The sequence below is a fragment of the Streptopelia decaocto genome, assembly GCF_964273445.1.
Source record: "Streptopelia decaocto genome assembly, chromosome: 5".
Taxonomy (NCBI): domain Eukaryota; kingdom Metazoa; phylum Chordata; class Aves; order Columbiformes; family Columbidae; genus Streptopelia; species Streptopelia decaocto.
Genome location: NC_138659.1, coordinates 48,260,046 through 48,279,196, shown reverse-complemented (window position 1 = coordinate 48,279,196; position 19,151 = coordinate 48,260,046). Strand labels below are relative to the sequence as shown.

The 19,151-nt window shown below is 36.1% G+C and overlaps 1 protein-coding gene across 1 annotated transcript in view; it reads left to right on the top strand.

Annotated features, from left to right (window-relative positions):
• LRMDA (leucine rich melanocyte differentiation associated) overlaps positions 1-19,151 on the top strand; it is a 669,526-nt gene that overhangs the window by 560,946 nt on the left and 89,429 nt on the right. The window contains exon 7 of the mRNA XM_082053238.1: positions 869-953. Within this exon, the coding sequence (XP_081909364.1) occupies positions 869-953 (85 nt within the window). The remainder of the gene's footprint in view (positions 1-868; positions 954-19,151) is intronic.

Sequence of the window (19,151 nt, the reverse complement as noted above, 5' to 3'; positions counted from 1 at the left end):
TGGCATGATGGTTCATATTCACCTACATGATTGTTTATTTTCATATCTCCTCCTAACAATCCAGCACTGTTGCTCTAAAACTAAAAAGCAAGATGGTAAACGCAGCTTGACTTGGATTTAGATTGCTCTTTCCTTCAGATGAAAACTCCAACTGGATGAAGATTATTGCAAACTATAGCTCCACAGTCCAATATTTTTAAATTGGCATGATAGGAACTTGCAATCTTTATTATGGGGAAAGATTTGGGTTTCCTTTCTTCTCCCTAAACATTTTTCCTTTAAGGATTCTGAGCAAGTTTTCTTGATACTTCAAATGCATTAGACTTCTGATGTCGGTTTTAAGTGTTTATTATTATCAACTCCTATATCCTTGTCCACTTTTGTGCATTTATAGGCATTATAATTTTTAAGAGATCCCTTTGTTTAGCTCACAGGACAGTGGAATGGCAAAATCTTTTTTTTTTTAATTAGTTTTGAGAAGTATGGTATCTTATTGCAGCTTTCTGTTTTCTGTCTCCTTTCTTACATGTTGACACACTCATAAATTCCTTCAGGTAAATATTAATCTGTTTCACCAAGAGGAACAGTTTTAACATTGCATAAAGATTTCCTGAGAATAGTAATTTTTTGAACCTGTAATCTGTATGAAAATATTTTTTTTAGTAATGATACCTTATATCAATGTGTAAACTCTTGTGAGTACAGTGACCTTGAAAGATTGCAGGCAGCCTTAACAAAAACAAATTAATCCTCCTTGGCTGGTAACTCTGTGCACCTGTAACCACATCATAGACCTCATCTCACAGGTGCATCCTCTTTGCGTAATCATTGACTGACTCAGAGTACTGGTCTTTGTTTTATCACACAGGCTTCTGGTGATGCTGCCTCCACTTCTCCAGAGATGCATTATACACCTCTGCCTTCGGGATCCAGAGACCTTACCAATCACAGAGGTATGAACTCAACTTTTATTGGTATGAATTGCTGCAAGGTGGTCAGCTTTGCTGTAAAGCCTTCTATGTATTAGTTACTGCAACATTGGCACTCCTCAGAGAACACTGTGCCTTTCAAGCACTAGATGAGAAAACCATACCTGCCAAGCCTACAGATTTTAACTCATCTTAAATAGGATTTAAAGGTGGTCTACTGGGAAAGCAAACAAATCTATGGATAATAACATTCAGTGATAATTTTGTGTACGTGAGAGAAATGTAAAGAGATTAGAGTACTTAAATATTGTTAAGTAGATGACTACATGCAGCACTGGTAATTTTGAGAGAATTTGTAAACTTTCTAATATTTGTAAGAGAGAGCTTTTTGGCAGTTTAACAATTTAGAGCTATAATTTTGGAATGTTAACACATTTTCATTGCAGTAAGAAGGGATTCTTCTCTTTTTTTCAACATCACAGGTGGATAAGTGTTCAATTTCCTTTTTCACCAATCTTAAGAACTTAAAAAACACCTTGGGCAAATATTCAGATTCCTTTTGCATACCTATGGAGCAAAATGTTCAAGGAACAGTTGAAAAACTGGAACAATCTGAAAGGGTGCTTTCCAAGTTCTTCACCTTTGTTCTAAAAAGGAGAAATTTATAAAGTTTGCAGAATTTTTCATCTTAAATTAAATAAATGAACTTTATTTCTCACATTATGCATTGATATCATGTAACCCATTTGTGTAGAGGCAGTTTTGCAATGCAACTGAACAAGGATCAGGTGGGAAGGATTAGGAAAGCAACTCATTAAACTGTAATTTGTTGCAGTCTATATCACTGTTGTTGTGGCAGGGCTAAAGATGGTTGTGGAGCTATATTCTGGTCTTGGTATAAACTGATATTGTGTACTGGAAATCAGATGTTCTGAAAGTACTTTAGAGTGTTGTATTCTGATACTGAGTTTCTACAGTAACTGGTACTTCTTAAAGAAAAATGGACCAAACCAAGTTCCTGGATTTAAGCACACAGCTGGTCTTCAGGGATTAACAAAAACAAAAAGAAAAAAACACAACCAAACCCCAACCAATCGACCAAAAAAACAACACACAAAACCGCCCCAAACAAAACAAATGAAAAATAACTGCAACCCACTACCCCTCCAGTTCCCAAGGTATGTGTTGTGGCTTTGATTTTCAGGTAACCATATTTGCTTTGAGGTTGGATTTCTAGTGTTGGATTAAATGGCTAGGGTATAGTAAGACAATAAGTAGAATGTCAGAGTGTTGTAAATGTGTAAGTTTTTAAAAAATATATTAAAATACCATTAAAAGCCAGGTATCCTCAGATCTGTTTGCTTAGATGGTAATGAATACAAGTGTGGCTTCATGGCTGACTTTGGGTTCTGACTTGGCCAAAGCAAGGCTGGCAGCATTAAGCATCAAATGTGTGCCTACATTACTGGTGGTCTTATCTTCCAATAAAGCAGTTGTGTGGCTCTAGTAACATGTCCATACAGGTGTCCGTTCAGAGCTGGAGCTTAGCAGGTTCTAAGTACCACTGTCTTGTCTAGGGTTTGAGAAGGCCTGCTCTCTGTGAAATGGGAAAATTATATTCCCCAAATTATCAACTTCTAATCCTTAGCTGTTCACATAATTCTTTGTTACTTCTGTCTTTACTCTTCCCAGAAATAGTCTGCTTTGCGTGCTAAACATGTGCTGAAAATTTCCTTGATGATTAAGCACAGTTATAAATAAAGTGAATTGAAAAGAGAGTGTCATCCAAAGAAAGGGTAAAACTGGCCCTAAAAGAGACATTATTAGTGTGATCCAATAAGTCTTTATATAAAAATGTATTCACAAAGAAATCATTAAGACAACTTTCCGAAATGCCAGGTGTTGTAAATAAAGCTTGAAACAACCTGCTAGCAGGGCCTATTAACTCAATCAGCTTATTTTATACAAAGAAAAATCTCTTAATTTCACAAGCCCATACAAAATTAATTGGAGTCAATAGAAAAATCTCCAAGAAAAGAATGAAATACATGCTATTTTAGATTATGAATATCTTCAATTTTTTCTTCACTGAATGCTTTCAGTGTTGTAAAAAATGATTGAATCAGGTGTTGCATCTGTAAATATTGGCAGTTTTCAATGCAAACTAGGAAGAAGAATCCTGTAAGCTTCTAAGTGCTTTTATTTGTTCCTGGAGAAATTTGTTTACCAGAATCTGAAAGTCTGGCAAATGGTTCGCTAGAGCTGTAAAATGATTTTTGGGGGATTCTGGGGAGGACCAAGAGCAAGTGGAAGGTATTTGAATGGTAGAGTTTTACTTTGACATTTCTCACTCTATTTACCTATGAGTTTTGCATGGAGAGAAAAAGCATATAGTTCTGCATGCATTGCACCATGAATCTTATAGCTTTCATGTTCATGCATTCAGTATATTATTTCCAGGCAGGATCTGTTTTTTTGAGTTCTTTCCATATTTTGTATAAACAATATCCAGGAATTGTAAATACCTCTGTCTCACTTTCAGAACCCACAGAAACAGCATATGACAGTGCAGCATCAGAAGGAATGATATGGAAAAATCAGTGTAAATACTAAATCCAGTGTTAAGATGCTTGAGCATATAAGTATGTGAAGAGAGCAATAAATATTGGATACATGTTTTTAAGCTTTAAAAAACTGGCCATCTTGGGAAAGTTTTTTCCTTTAAATTACTTCGTTGCTTATACCTACTTTCTAAAGTTGAACCTTTACTTGATCCCACTGTTCACATTTTTTTAGCAGAAGATATACTGGACTTCTGTGCAGGGTTTGGTCACCTAAAAGTAATATGACTTGATTCTTTATGAGATCAAATTACTGTCCCATCAGACAAGTCTTCCAAAGTGGTAATTTTATAGCTAGTTTTATTTTTGCTTTGATTCCAAAACAATGATCTCAGTCTCCTAAGGGTCTTTCTTTGGTCATTGTTAAAGTAGTATTTTATATGTCATTTTACATTATTTTAGACATCAATGATTTACTTGTGTGCAATTTGTAAATATTCTTTTACCCAGATAAAACAAGTAATTTCAAGTAAATGTCCTCCGATTGTACAACGTATTTAATTTATTTTTAAATTTCATTGCTTGTATTCTAGTTTTCAAATTTGCTGATGATGCCACACCTTTCTTTCTGCTTGTCCAGATCTACTTACCATCAAGAAAAAAATAAACAGTAACTTGTTGTTTTTAAGTAGAAATGGCCATGCTCCCAGTACACAGTAGTAGTGAAATGTAGTGCATTTTAGTAGGAAGTTGCTCAAAAAATGTTATTTTGTATGTATGGGCCAGGTACCCTTCTGTTCCTTATTGACAGTTTATTATCTAGGTACATATAAAATCTTAAAATAGAGCTTTCAATTTTTAACGTAGTTGAAATTTATGGAAAAAGAAATATAAAAACTGTAATTTTAAGGATGATTTGCTCAATGTGTGGAAAAGGCTCCTCACTCCACTCAGGTTGTATAATCCTTTTTCATAATGACATCTTTGGTAAGGAAGTTCCTTTGTTACATGCAATCATTCAAACCCGAATTGCCTTCCAAAAAGAACAGTGCTTTCCAGTTGTTGGGGCAAATAGTAATTTATCATTCTGTCTTTTGAGAAGCAATATTACTAAATCATGACTATAATGAAAATCTGTTTTTCCCATATAAAAAAAAAAAATAAAAGTGCTGAATGCCCTTCGTATAAACAGCTATTTTATAACATTGTCTATTACCTGATTTACTTGAAAACCTATTCATTTGATGAAGCCATTCGGTTTCCAGTAACATTTTACAAATTACTCCTTTTCTTGCACTCCTGTTTCTGGGAACAACCAGTGGTAAGTCTACCCCATAGCTTACTGGTAAAAGGAAGAAGTAGCAGTTTCCATTAAAAACTAAACCTGTATTTATGTAAGTAGTTTTTAGAGCCTTAGCTTGGATTTATGCCAAGGTTTAATAGTTCTAATCTATTCTGGCTTGTAAGAACTTCCTGAACAAATCCACTGTCCTGTTTTGGTGTCTATTCAGTTAATTATCCAAGTGTTCTGGTATGAACAGACATTATGTTTTCTCATTTTCTATTTGAATGATGAGTGCCCAAATGGAAAATTATTATTTATTCTACCAATATGTTTGAGTCATGACAGACTCATTTGCTTATTTTCTGAAACAGTCCCATCTGAGTTTGAAAGTCATAAACTGCATTCAGAAGCAATGTCCAGAAATCCTGGGACAGAATATTTTTAAGCTTCCTATTAACACTCTGGAGTTAATTTTATAAAGCATTTTTGAACAGAGGAAAATAAGAGATTCTTTTTGCTTTCAGTTTCTCTTTTTGTCTAACAGAGGTATGCTGAAGATTTGCTTGGGAATGGGTTCTCTCCAGACTTCCACATTCCTAACCCAGCAAAAGCATGTAGTGATTTATACATATAATCTGTTAGAGAAACACCTGAACTTGATTTTTTTTTTTTCCCCTCTGTGGTCATTATACTGTACAATTGTACTCAGAGTGTTGGCATATTAACTTTTCAGTAATGACTGGTATGACTAGACAGAATGCATTCTGACTGATTCTTAGCATGTACCATATATGTAAGCCAGCTACTGGCTTTGTAGAAGTTGAGATATGCACTAGGTCAAGACAGAAGTGTGCTTTAGAATGCACAACAGGCATTGGGCCATCCAGTTGTGCTGGAATTTACAATCTAATAGGTGTCAAAGGAGAGCTACTACTCTCAAAATTTGGTGTTGAAGGGAAAAGGTAGCATTTTTGGAGAGCCAGAGGCAGTAATATAATTGATGTGATGTGTTAAAGCCCCAAACTATCCTCTGGGATTTACCTGTTCTACCTCAGTTAGCTTAGCCTGCTCATACTTCAGAAATAAATATTCTCAGGTTCATCTGGAACTAATAATGTATGTTGATTCTTCAAGAGTTGGGTCTAGAGTTTTAAGATAATACTTCTAACTTTCTGAAGAGAATTATAAAATTGATGCACACTTCTTAATAACAAATGTTAGCACACAGTTCTTATTTTTGAAGGCTTTCAACTCAGTACTCATGCACTCTGAAAAGCCACGCTGTCTTTAAATCGCAGGCATAAAAAGAAAAGGAAATCGGTTTGCATAAAAACTTACTTCCAGAAAGATAATTATCCTGTTTATATTATCATTGCAGTCTTCTCTGTTGTTGTTATTGACACAGTTGTTAGGTACTCATTGTATTTTCAAGCCAGAGGCTTATTTAGAGTTTGAAATTGATTGCTGGGAAAGTCACAAAGCAATTTATGTAGCAACTTATCATAATTAGTTAGTTTTCTTAATGTGAACTGCGCTTTATGCTTATCAATTTATTTTTTTTTCTGTATATCTGCATAAAGCAGCTCATTGTATGTTGTCCAAAAAGAGAATAAAAATAATTAAAAAATCTGCGGGTAGTACTTTATCATTCGGTTAGTCTAAGGAATCCTAACCACTTTTTAAACAAAAGGTGTCTATGTATATATGAGAAGTATTTGCTTTAACTTGTCTAATAACGGGATGAATAAGAGAACTGCAAGCAGGTGCAGTACATGGAAGTTCTGTATCAGGCAGAGATGCTATGAATAGAGAGAAATTTTCCTTTTTCACTTACATGACGTGTCCTTTGAAAATACCCTACTTTTCAAACTGCATGATATTATGGTCAGTGATAGACTGCATACTTTTTAGGCCAGGATCTTCTGACTATGAGATGAATAACCTTAAAACAAACAAAAAAAGTTCACAGTAGCATGTAACAGGCAAGACCATATTTTCCAGGGGCAGAAACACTCAAAAATAAGCTATGACATTTCCTATTAATGCCAAGAAATATATCCCAACAGTGAGTTTTGCTGTGCTCGTGACTTAGCCGCAAGGGCAGTGGGTAAAAATCCTTCTCTTCTGGCACTATGGGAGAAGACTTAAATAAGGAGCCTGTTATGAAAAAAAAAAAAAAAAAAAGAAAAAAAGAAAAAACAAATCTTATTTGGATTGCCTGTATGAAATGAGAAATTGTGTTCTAGTGTCTTGCTTAGTTTTTCAGTTTGGGAGATGGACACTAATGGAACCACGAGAGATGTGGGAAAAGCACGGAAAGCAAGGTGATGGTAAAGATGCGTGCCAATGTGAGGGAAGACTTGGTTAAGAGAAGAATTTTGTTTTCCTGTCTTATTTTCCCTTAGTTAAAGGGATTGGAAAGAGAAAATCTGTCAGAGGTACATTGGAGTCCTTGCAGTCTGGAGATGTGAGAAGGTAGTGTCAGATGTTTAAAGAGCTCTGTTGTGAGCTATTTTTGGTGCAGCTGAAAGGCAGGCCAGGTCTTTCTCGTAGTCACCATGCAATGGCCCCTGCTTGTGCCTGTAGACCTGCCAAACCTTACACTTGGAGATGAGATGAATGGCTCTGGCCAATGTCTGTTACTTCAGTGGTGCAACTAATTTCATACCTCTAACTGTGATTTTTTCCTTCCACGCTGCACTCTACTGTCTCCTCAGTTTTTCTGATGTCCTTGCTTTGCAGGGAGAAGAGTAGGTAGATGGAATGAGTTGAAACAAGGTAGATCAGGAGAAATGCTTGAAGGCCCATGTCCTTAGAGATGTTTACTACCACGAAATGCTTCCATCTGATAAGAGAAGCCCACATGTAGTAGTATCTGCCCCAAGTCTGCAAATGCATTAGACATCTGTCCCTACTGTGTGAATTGAAGCAGAGTCACAGATGTTGCCTTTCAAAGGAATTGAGAGGTCTAGTGCACATACGTGGGATCCGTTCGGCTCTCAGCCCTGGAGTGGTTTATTGCTGGGCAGAAATGAATGAGCAGATCAAGGAGGGTCCCATGTAGTACCTCTGCTGAGCCCTAATCTATTTGTTTCCTGGAATAGAACCGCCACCAATACCAGTGGCCTTTTGTGGACCACTTCACCTCACTTGATCAGCGCCTGCATGTCTCTCTGTAAAGCACAAAGAATTTCCCAAATGTGGAATAAATTGTGGTTGGATTTGAGTGTGACCTTGACTAATATGGTTCAAGAAATACATTTTCTGGATCATTGGATTCATGTTCTTGTCACTTAACAGGGTCAACAATTTCTTGTCTGTGTATACAAGGAATGTTGGATTTGGATCTGTAGATTATTAAAACTTTGGCATAAAAATGTACTGTTGTATATTGCAATAATGAGAGCAGCTGATCACGTGAAACTAGGGTGGGGTGAATGAGTTAGGGATGATATATAGAGTGACTTGCAGTATTGTGCAAAGTCTTTCTTGATGGCCAGAAAAGTTAAATTTTCATTTTGAATGACAGCATATATTAATTTGTGAAGGTTCTCTGTGTTCTGTGGTTTGAAAGTGAGTCCAATGGGTGTGACTAAGCTGACCAGAAGTAAGTTTGAGGAGGTTCACTTCCTGGAGTGCTGTGTTTCTGTGGGAGTAAAATAGGGGTGTTTCTCTGCAGCAAGACTTAAAAATACAAAAATAGAGCAATTAAGTGGTTATTCAAATTTAGATTAAAATATTATTAAATATCTAAGGAGTTGGGCACAAAATTCATATTCTGCATCTAATGGGAATTAGGAGCCTAAGACTGAGGCAGCTTTTCAAAACTGTCAGCTTTGTTTTTCCAGATATTATAGAGACTTTCATTTTTCCACAGTGCACATTCTCCGATCTGGCTGTTGAAGCTCTGACCATTTTCCATATTTTTGTCACTATTCCCATAATTTCTGAGGTTTTCATTGCAGCTTTTCCTGTATTTGCCAAAACTAACCTAGCTGTCTGGGCTTCAGTCACCCATACAAGTGTCACATCAGAGGGAATATGATTAATGAGGAAAAAACTGTAACTTCATATTTTTGGGTAGACTCAAAAGTGTCTGATGTTTCACAACATAGCTCATTTTGTCATGCTGGCAATAAGAAACCATGAGAATGCTTGAGCTCCAAGCAGAATGACTATAAAGTGGCAGAAAAACATAGAAACCATTGGCTTCTATAAGTGGAAACTTGGGATCCAAAAACCTAAACCTATCTAAAACTTTTTTTTTAGATATGTAGGAGAGCAAATAATGCATTAAGTCTGCAACTGGCAATTAAAAAAAAAATCCAATAAATTTGCCACTTGGCTTTATAATCCTTTACAATAAAGAAAGGGCAGCCATGGGCTGCAGTATTACAGTCCTTCCAGAGAAATCAGGTTCAAAGCACACACACTGCTGTGCATATACAGTCTCCTGAGAGATCCCCATGTTTAGTTAGCACTCCAGCCTAGCCTATTTCTGCAGGAGTCCTCCAATTTTATCATTCAGGCATTTTTACAGCCTCATTGGAACAAATAAACAAACATCTGGAATCATGTGGTATATTTAATTAAAAACTTTTTGTTTGGCCAGAAATAGTAAAATCATGAAAAATTGCCTGTCTCTGAGCTCAGAAAGGCCAAATGAAGAAGCTGTTGGCTACAGACAGTTTTACAATGTATTGAAATTCGTAGATATGCACACCTGCTACAAGGCTCCCCCTTTATTTTGATTCATAACCATTAATGAGTGTTTAGTGTACAGATTGGAACCCTTGTTTAAATGGGAATTTACTGTTTTTAATAACATATAGACATGTGTTGTTGTATTCCATATAGCCTGTACTGTTCTGTAGAACAGAGAGGATAAGGCTTTATAGTGTTGGTTAAAAAAAAATAAAATCTTTGCAGTACATGTTCCATTTTAATATTGTGTTATATGAGCATATTTTAATTCCAGAGGCAGTAAATATCTGCCCCATGCTAAGTGCTGGTATATTGAATGTTGGAAATGTTAAAGATGGTGTTTTCTCATGAAAATTAAAGTATAATGAAAATTTAAGTTCTCATTGTTTCATTTAATGCATTTTTTTAAGGAAAATTTCAGGAGACTCTTGATCCTTTTGCAGACAAAACTGCTGGCTGTCATCTGAGATATTACTATGTGGTCACAAAATATTCTACAAACCAGGATTATTATTCATGAAAATGAATTTGCCTAATGGACTGCTACTATTTTGGATGCACAAATATAGGCCTTTGAATATATATGATATAGAATCTTACTTTTGAGCTTGCACATCTTAGTTTCTAAATAGCTGTACTCTTTATTGAGGAAAGGAAAACAACGTGCACACAAAAAGTACTACAACATCTGAATACTGTTCACAATTCTTCATATTGCTTATGGTTAAAATCATTTGGATGTTCAATTTTGAGCTGCATTTCTCTGAGGATTTAGACTTCTTAGCAGGAAAGGATGCTTAAGTGACCTTGGCTGCTGTCCTGTGTTTAGTGTTACTGAGCTGAGTGAAGGGGACCTGGGTCTCATCAGAAACAAATAGTGAATACATGTGGAAGCCTACTTCAAAATTGAGGGGAGAAGTTTCCTTCACAGTTGGAAGGGCAGCCATCTTCTTAACAGCAATGAAACTATTTTGTCCCCTTGTGTGTTGGTTCTTTATGGTGTGCACATCTTGCTATAACACGTAGGTACATGTATTCCAAAGCACAAACAGTCAAAAAGATGCAATGTATTTTGCATTTCTTTATTCAGTGTGTGTGCTTTGCCAGGAGTTGGTGAAGGTTCCTTTCTTTAATTTTGCCTTCAGGATATCTTTGTATGATTTTAATGCGTGCTTTTACACAAGAAAAGAAAGTTGTCAACATCATATAGGATATGAATACCTGAATTCATGAGCTAATGATATGTTTGTTGATCCAAGTTCCTTTTAGAGATCTGAAAGCAAATGTTAAGTAGGTTGGTGATTTCCCTTTTTCACCTGTTTTGTGAAGTTTTTGTGTTCTGTTAGTAGCCTCGATGCTAGAAAAGTAGCATGACATCCTTCATTAGCTTTGTATGCCCTTGAACAGAGAAATCGTACCTGGTGAGAAGAAAAGGAGGAGACAGAAAGTTAAACAATAAGTATAAACACATGAAGTTCTTTTGTGTCCCTTACCAAACAGATGATGACTTATCCTTTTTTTTTGTCAATACTCATTGTGTTGCCTTTTACAGTTTGAGAGATTTAGAGAGTTATTTCTATTTACACAGGATGAAATTCTTTTAAGGCATGATTGACAACATGGGTATGTTTTGTAAGACCCTTTTAAGAAAGCTTGTCTATGACTCTAAAGTGCCTGGTAAACCTAGGCAACCACCTGAAAGACCCCCCACCTGTGGCTGCATAAAACTAAAATAAAGAATGGAAAATAACCCATTGAGTATGCACTTTCTCACCTACTGAGAGCAAAATGCAATGCAGTGCAGTTTTAGTACTTGCATGCCACTGGGGAAAATAGACTCCTAAAATCACATAGTGAAGCACTGGAAAAAATTCAGCGAATTTGTACTAAGTGCTATGTTATAAAACCTACAGAACCGTAAGCTTTGCTTCTCAAGTGAAACAGATTTGTATTGCAGTTCTGTTAGAATGCCTACCAAATGTAATGACCATATTTAGCACAGTAGGCTGAAAAAATATAAGGCTGGTGAATAAGAGTCCTTTCACAGGAACGCCGTACAGACGGGGATCCAAGCAACCCTTGTGACATCTACTTAAAGACCAAGTGCGACTGCAATCCCTCAATTTGTTTTCTTTTACTTTTCTCAGTGTTGGGTCACATACAGAGAGATGGAAAGATCACATGGCCCAAGTTAGGTCTTTCAAAACCATTACTAGTGGTAGACATGGCTCCTTGGAATTAATGGATGACTAAGTTGGTGCTCATGTCTCGTCAGAATGTGTACCAAAACCACAGGGCTCCCATGCCAGTGTGCTGGATTTCCCCATGCTAGCTTAGCTTCCTCACCACCAGCAGCGGCAGTAATGGTATCTGTAACATCTTTAGCACTGTATTTAGCCAAATATGTGCTTAGAAAAACTGCGCCGTGAGGGGGAGGAAAGAAGGCAACTTTGTAATAAATAGACTAGATATCATAGCATGTCCTGAGTTAGAAGGGACCCACAAGGATCATTGAGTCCCACTCCTGTCCCTGTATATAACAACCCCACAGTTCACACCATGTGTCTGAGGGCCTTGTCCAGTCTCTTCTTGAATACTGCCAGGTTTGGGGCCATGACACCTCCCTGGGGAGCCTTTTCCAGTGCTCAAATATACTCTGGGTAAAGAACTATTATATCATTCAAAAGCAATTTGGTGCTGTCTAATGCCGGCCATTACTGATGTAAAGTACATGATGTGTTAAGAGAAAGAAATACCAGGTGAAATTACAGTACGGTAAAAAGGAGATGTGTAGACATCTACTAGGCTGCTAACTGTGAAGTTTGCCTCTACCCCGTAATCTCATGCTAGAACACAATGGGAGCAGAATCATGGAGGATAGCTGAAGGAGTCCCTCTCTTAGCTATAAATCATTGCACCGCTTTCTTTTCACTTTTGTTCCACTGTGTCATTATAAGAAGTAATTCCTTTATCAAGGTGAGTTTAATACTAAAGTGAAATAGAAATTGTCAGCTAAGCTTTTATTCTTTTTTTAATCTGTTTGCAGTAAAGGAATATAATGATTTTTATTCGGTGGTCCCACAAGCTTCAAAGGAGAGAGTACTTGAAACATTCTTAATGTCTGTGAATTCTTTTGTTCTGCTAACCCTTATGTGCTGTTGGGATTTTTTTTGTTTGTTTGTTTGTGTGTTTATTTTTTGTTTCTGTTGCCTGCATGTTTAGAGAAGAAGTGACCTAGCAAAAAGAGATTGAAATAATGGCATTCATTTGGGAGATAGATAATTCAGGCAGAAAAAGTTCCCATGAGAAGTTAAAATATGAATTGCATTTTGGTAAGTGAAAAAAAAAAAAGGTGCAAAGTACAGATATGTTCTGCAGAGTACAAAGAAAACTTGGAAGAGCTCTAGTAGTGACTTGGTCAGTGAGAACAGATGCAAATTTGCTGTGGCTCCTACAGTACCTAGAACTGCACTGAGTGGGAGATCCAGGTTAGAAAATGACAATGAGAAAGGTTCTTGTAACCTTAAATTATCCATCCTGCATAGAGGATTTTCCTGACAGATTAATCTTAAGGATCTAAAATCGTTCCTTGTCAATGTAACCCCTGAAGAAGCTACAGAGTCTCACCAAGGAGCTGAATCTTACTCTGTCATTCTTTTTTTCACTACCACAGGCAGGAAAGGTGAAGAATGAATACTGCTATTGTGAAGTTCTGAAGGTTGTTCAGGACTTGTTCTTGTCTATGTAAGAGACAAAATGTAGAACTTTTCTGCAGAAATTCTAGAAGATGCCAGTTTATAAATTAGCTTAAAACATGCAGTTTTTCAATCCCATAGTTTGGGAAGGCAAACAGCATCTGATTCAGAAAATGAGGTTTTGACAGTAAGGAACCCTGTTTTGATATCTGTAGAATTATTTTGGTTGATATTATAGGAGTTATTTAAAATTCAGACAGAATTGTTCTGATAATACTGAATTTTAACCAGTTCCTTCAGAAAATCCTTTTAAATAAAAAAAGACTCAACAACAAATTCTAATCATTTTGATCTGTGAAGGTCAAACTCACTTTACCTTTCAGTCTAAGTTGTTTTTATTTTTTTTTTTCTTAGTTGTGGTGATGGAACAAAGAGTGAAATGCAAAGAAAAAAACCAAAATATTGATGGTTGAGCTAACACTTATACTTCTTAAGTAAAAGAACGAGTACATTCCTTATCTGAAATTTTCACTTGTGTTGTTATTTTTTTCTTCAGATGTTTGGAAGACTTAGGTTCCAAAGCAAACCATGTAATACCAGTTTGTAGGTATTTTGAACTGCCCTAATTTGTGGATTTTGAGACAAATATTTTTTCTTTTTCTTCCCCCCCCCCCCCCCCCCCAACATACTATTATATTACTTCCTAATAGAAAAGACATGTGATTTTTACTTCTTGTTGATTTCCATATTTCATTAGCTTAATACAGAAGATTTCTCAACCAATCTAGGGAGTGGTTTCTGTGATCTGTAGGCTAGAAGTACTGTGTTGGAAGAAAATATGCTAATACAAGAGGAGAATCTCTAGACAGTTTCTCCCCTTGGCTGTAGTTAAACCTGCACAGATTATGGGGAGTAAATCCATATGCATGCTAGGCATCTCTATGCTTTAAAACAACTACCTGCAGGTGTTTTAGCCACGCACATATGGCTGGATATATATGATGAGGCTTTTCAGATTTTCAGCCAAGTCTTCACTTGCAGGGTAATGAGATGTTGAGGGAGGGGGGAAACAAGACACATATACATGTAGAGGTTATGATGTCATATGTAGTGAGTTATTGCTTTATTTCTGTTTCTCGTATGTTCATTCCAAATCAATCAATGAGCAATATTTGTGTACCATTACTTTAAAATCTTTGAGGATGAGAGGCACTATGTATGCATACAGGTAATACGCTCTCTCTATTAGTCACCCATTGTGATGAACTTGTGAGGAAAACACCTTCCTCTCTATAGAGCTTCCCTGTCTACTCAATAAGCCACAACTATGTTCCTTACTACTAAGCTCTGGCTTTTTGGGAACAAATTTAGGTCAGTGTGGAAGCATCTAAATATTCTTTTTCCTATAGGTAAGATGTAGTCATCTGAGCTGGCTGCAGATTTTTGAGCATCACAGCTAGACAAATATGTCAGTTTCGTGTCACATCCTAAAATGTAACCTTAAGTAGCTTAAAAGTTTGTTGACAGTATATTAGGAGAGTAACTCAGGAGAAGAATCACTTCTTCATAAGTGTGAACATTTCCCATAGTGTCTAGAGAGATATGAGGAACCATTCATCCAAATGTTGATCTTGGGTATTTTGATCTTGCTTGCCAAGCTGTAGATGGCAACAGAATAAATGGAAGCTTATGGGTGAATTCTGTTCAACATGTATTGCAAAGTTTCTGCTCCTCTTTTAAGTAGTTTAAATGTTTTGAGTGCTAAGCAGCAGCACTAATATTTTGGTGATTGTTGATTTGGAAATAGACTTGGAGGTGCCTAAGAACAGCTTGATGAAATTTAACCTCTGTAATGAGAGTTTGATAGATAACATGTTTAAATTAGAAGGGGGAGGGGGACAGTATGAAATAGATCATATTGTAATTTCAGTAATCAAATGCACTGAAATATGTCATTGAAAAGATACTTATGAATCTTAAATCTTAGGATGGCTGTCACATTTCTTTTAGTCTATGAACAATGACAATCATAATTTGAAGATGAAATACGGTCAGAGCTTCTGTCTCCTTGACAATTGCTCCAATATTTAGACAAAAAAGTGCTCTCACCGATTTCATTAGTCAACTCATGCTTTTTTACCTTTTCTCTCATGTAACTCTTAATATCTCATGAGAAGCCTAGACAAGGAGATTTGAATTTTATCTCATACAGCCATATTATAAAAGAAATTACATATGAGTATGTTTAAAGACAGAAGACTTCAAGGACAATCCCACAGGTATCTTGTATGACCCAGGAAATAATAGGGTTGCATCTGATGAGCTTGGGTGTGCTTTTGAGTAATTACAAAACCTTCTCTAACTGATTTAAAGCCTTCTACGTTTTCCTGTGCTTGTTGCATAGCTGAATTAAGTTTTTGAGTTAATTTTTTTGCATATTGTTCCTTGATGCTTAATAAAGAAAAGGATGGGGATGGGAGTGGGGGGAAGGGGGAAGAAAAATTAGCAGCACTGGAAAAGGCTTGAAGAGCTGCTTTGGCTAACAAGCCAGAGAGGGAAGATTCTGATTAACAAAGCAATCTGTATTTATGAAATGTCTTTCATGTAAAGTTTTTCTGGCCACTTACAATGCAATAATCTGTGGGGCTTGGCTAAGCAAGTCAAAAAGCTTGGAACAATGGGAATTTTGAAGGCAGGAAAAGAAAGGAGCTTGATCTAATGTCATAAGGCAGTATGCTTTGGAGCCTTGGGGCACAATTAATAAAGGGTCTGGCACCTGCCGTCTCCAGTCTTTGTATTTGTTTAGAGAAAGAATTAGTAAATCCACTCATGGAATATGTTTCCTTTTCTTGATTTCAACTCACTGTGGCTCAGCATGTATCTGAATACCTGTGTGGTAATACCACATCATATGCACCCTCGACTCAGGTGAGAGTAATATGGAAGGGCTACTTACTGAAGCTGTTGAGAGAATTGCCTTATTTTTTGTCTCTCTCTCCATCTTTTTAACATCATAGAGGTGGTTCTAAGAGAAAACAAACAAAGGAATTTATGCTACTTTTCCTAACAGAATTATTGTGGATCTTACCAAGTTTAATTTTATTTATTTATATTTATCTGCTACTGATGCAAGTGACACATCTACTAAAAAATTAATGCTGGACACTACTGTTTCATATTGAAACACAGGAAGAATTTTAATGATGTATATGCTGATTTGGAGAAGAATTGAAAGGTTTGGGTACTACTATGTTTCCTTTACTGTTCTTGAGGATCTTATGCTTTCTTCTTTTGAATGTATAAAGAAGAGTGGTTTTCTCTTACAGCTGCATTGTCACCTTATTTGAGTATCGTGAAATCTTTCTTATGGACCTTTTGTCAAGCATGTGTGTAGCAAGAAGTTATCCATGGCCCAGTGCATTTACTTAGTTAATGTACAAGATAGGCAGTGAATAAAAGAAAGAAAATACTGTTTTCCTAACTTTGTATTTGAGAAGGTCCGGCAGAAAGCACCAAGTACAGTGGCTAAACCAAAATGTCTGTGCCATTGCAGGGACTTAAGCATCCTAATTATTAGTCTGTGGATTTAATAACTAGAATACCCCATCCATTGCAAATGTTTGTCAAATGCATACATGCTGCTTAGATAATTTTAATCATATGTCCCTTATCACTGCTGTCTACAAATTGCTTGTTTTCATCGTATCAAGAGCTCTCCTGTCTGGGTTATTCTGACTACCTTATCACTTATAATCTGTTTTACTTTTTTTTGTGTTCTAATCAAATATATTTGTACATATTTAAAAACTTCCCACAAGATAAAATGACCATATAAAGGATGGTCAGAAGCACTGTATAGTCACTGCAGCCTGTGTAGTTCAATACATAGTTGTTAATCCTGATGAATAAATCTCATTAAGTATAAAAGTAAATAAAAGAAGCAGTTGAGAGGGGATGTAGACAGGTGGGTGAAAATTAACAGTGCTGGGCATCTGACACCGTTATCCTCTTGAACATGACAAGGAGCCTTCAATGCAAGTAGGCTACAATTTTCAAAGTAGCCTGTAGAGTTTAGTTTCTTCTAAATTACATAGATCTTTCTAGGAGAATCTCATCTGTAGTGGTGGGGTTTTTTTTGTGGGCGTTGTTTGTTTGTTCTGAGGGTTTTTTTGTGTGGTGTGTTGGTCTTTTGTTTTGTTTTGTTTTTTTGTGATGTACAATTAATATTTTAATAAACAGTTACCATTTGCATATATAATGTAGTACCCTTAAAAACTTGTGGGTTTTTTTTTGTTTGTCTGTTTTGTGTTGTAGGGGTTTTTTTGTTTGTTTGGGGTTTTTTTGTTTGGTTTGTTGTTTTTTGTGTTTGTGTGTGTGTGTTTTATTTTTGTGTGTTTGGTGTTTTTTGTTTGTTTGTTTTTTTGTTGTTGTTGTTGTTGTTTTTTTAATTTTGCTAAAGGATCCCTCCTTTTGTTACAGCCTTTCTTTTCAGCAATTACAAAACACAGTTTCAGGAAAGAAACAATACCATATCATTTAGTCTGTTCAAACCCACTCTTCTCTAAAGGCATTGTCAAGAGAGTGACAGCAGCCCAGCTCAGCTTTAATGGATAGACGATGAGCAAGCCAAGGGCTTTTTCATCAAAGCACAAGTTTTTTCCTGTCCAGTAAACCCCAAAATTGAAATGATCCACAATATACTTTTCTGAGTTGTTCACGAAAATAATTAAGTGTTATGTGATTACTTCTGATGCTGTGTCATTTCTTTGCAGAAGCTGATGCTATTATGGCTATAAATGACTATAGCATAACAGCTGTTTATCAAAATATTCATGAAAATTTTCTGTGACAGGAGAAATGGGCATACTTGTAATACTGTTTCCATGGAAAAAGATGCATGTGCTTAAATGTAGTCAAAATTATGGCATACTGTTCTAATCTTGACAGAACTAGTTCAGCACATAATCCATAATAAAATAGGAGCTGTGGTATTTAAACACTAATTCAGTGCATATTGGTTTGTATGCAAAGACTCTGTTTAAAAGGTATTGCAAAATAGGTTTTCTTAGTAAGTTCTACCCAAGCTATGGCATATATCCCAGTCTTGGGGTATGAGTAAGGTCTTTATCTGGGGTCCAAGCTACAGTTTCATGGTTTGCTGTCTCTGTCCAGTATAACAACTAGCAGAGGTTACATGCATTTTTGATTGATGAGATATTGAGGAGGATTTGGAAATCTAAAAAATCATATTATTATAAAGATTACAGAACAGTGGGAAATGGAGCCAGGAATGTACCTATAATTTAGGGTAAAGAGTAATAATGAGTGCTCATAAAAATAAATAACCATGATGTTAAATAGACTGCAGATCATTTGCACCTTGAGGCTTTTCTCAGATTTTGTGCCAGTAAAGAAATGTAGTAATAAGCCCTCCTGTTTTTAGCCAAAAGTGTTTCTTATGCAAAAATCGTATTTGGTTTAAGTAATTTGAATAGTCCTAGAAATATTTAGGAGAATGAAGGCAGATGTCATTAAAAGCCTGCACTACTTTGAAGAAGTACTTTACATTCAGGTTGTCCTTTCTTTTTGTAGTACTTCTGACTCTTCCATAGCTGATGATGCCATTCTGAAATCCGTTCTCAGCGGTTGTGATTCTTTCAGTTCTATTCAGAATTAAATCATTTTTAATCACTGTAGACATGCAGAATGAATCTCTGTGATTGCTGGCCAATTCTTATAACAATCTTGAAAATTCTCTCTTAGGTTGTCCTCATCAGTCAAGAAGAAAAACGCTTTCTTCCCTTAAAGGCATGTTATTGCACGTAGGTACTACAGAGTGAAGGTTAGTTTTTTCTGTACTCACAAGTTTAGGAGAAAGTGTAAGATCAGCTTTCATAGTTGAGGAATTAAAAATGTCTATTCAGTGCATGGCCTTGTTTCTTCTGCTTCATCACAGAAGAATTTGTCTGCTAAAAAT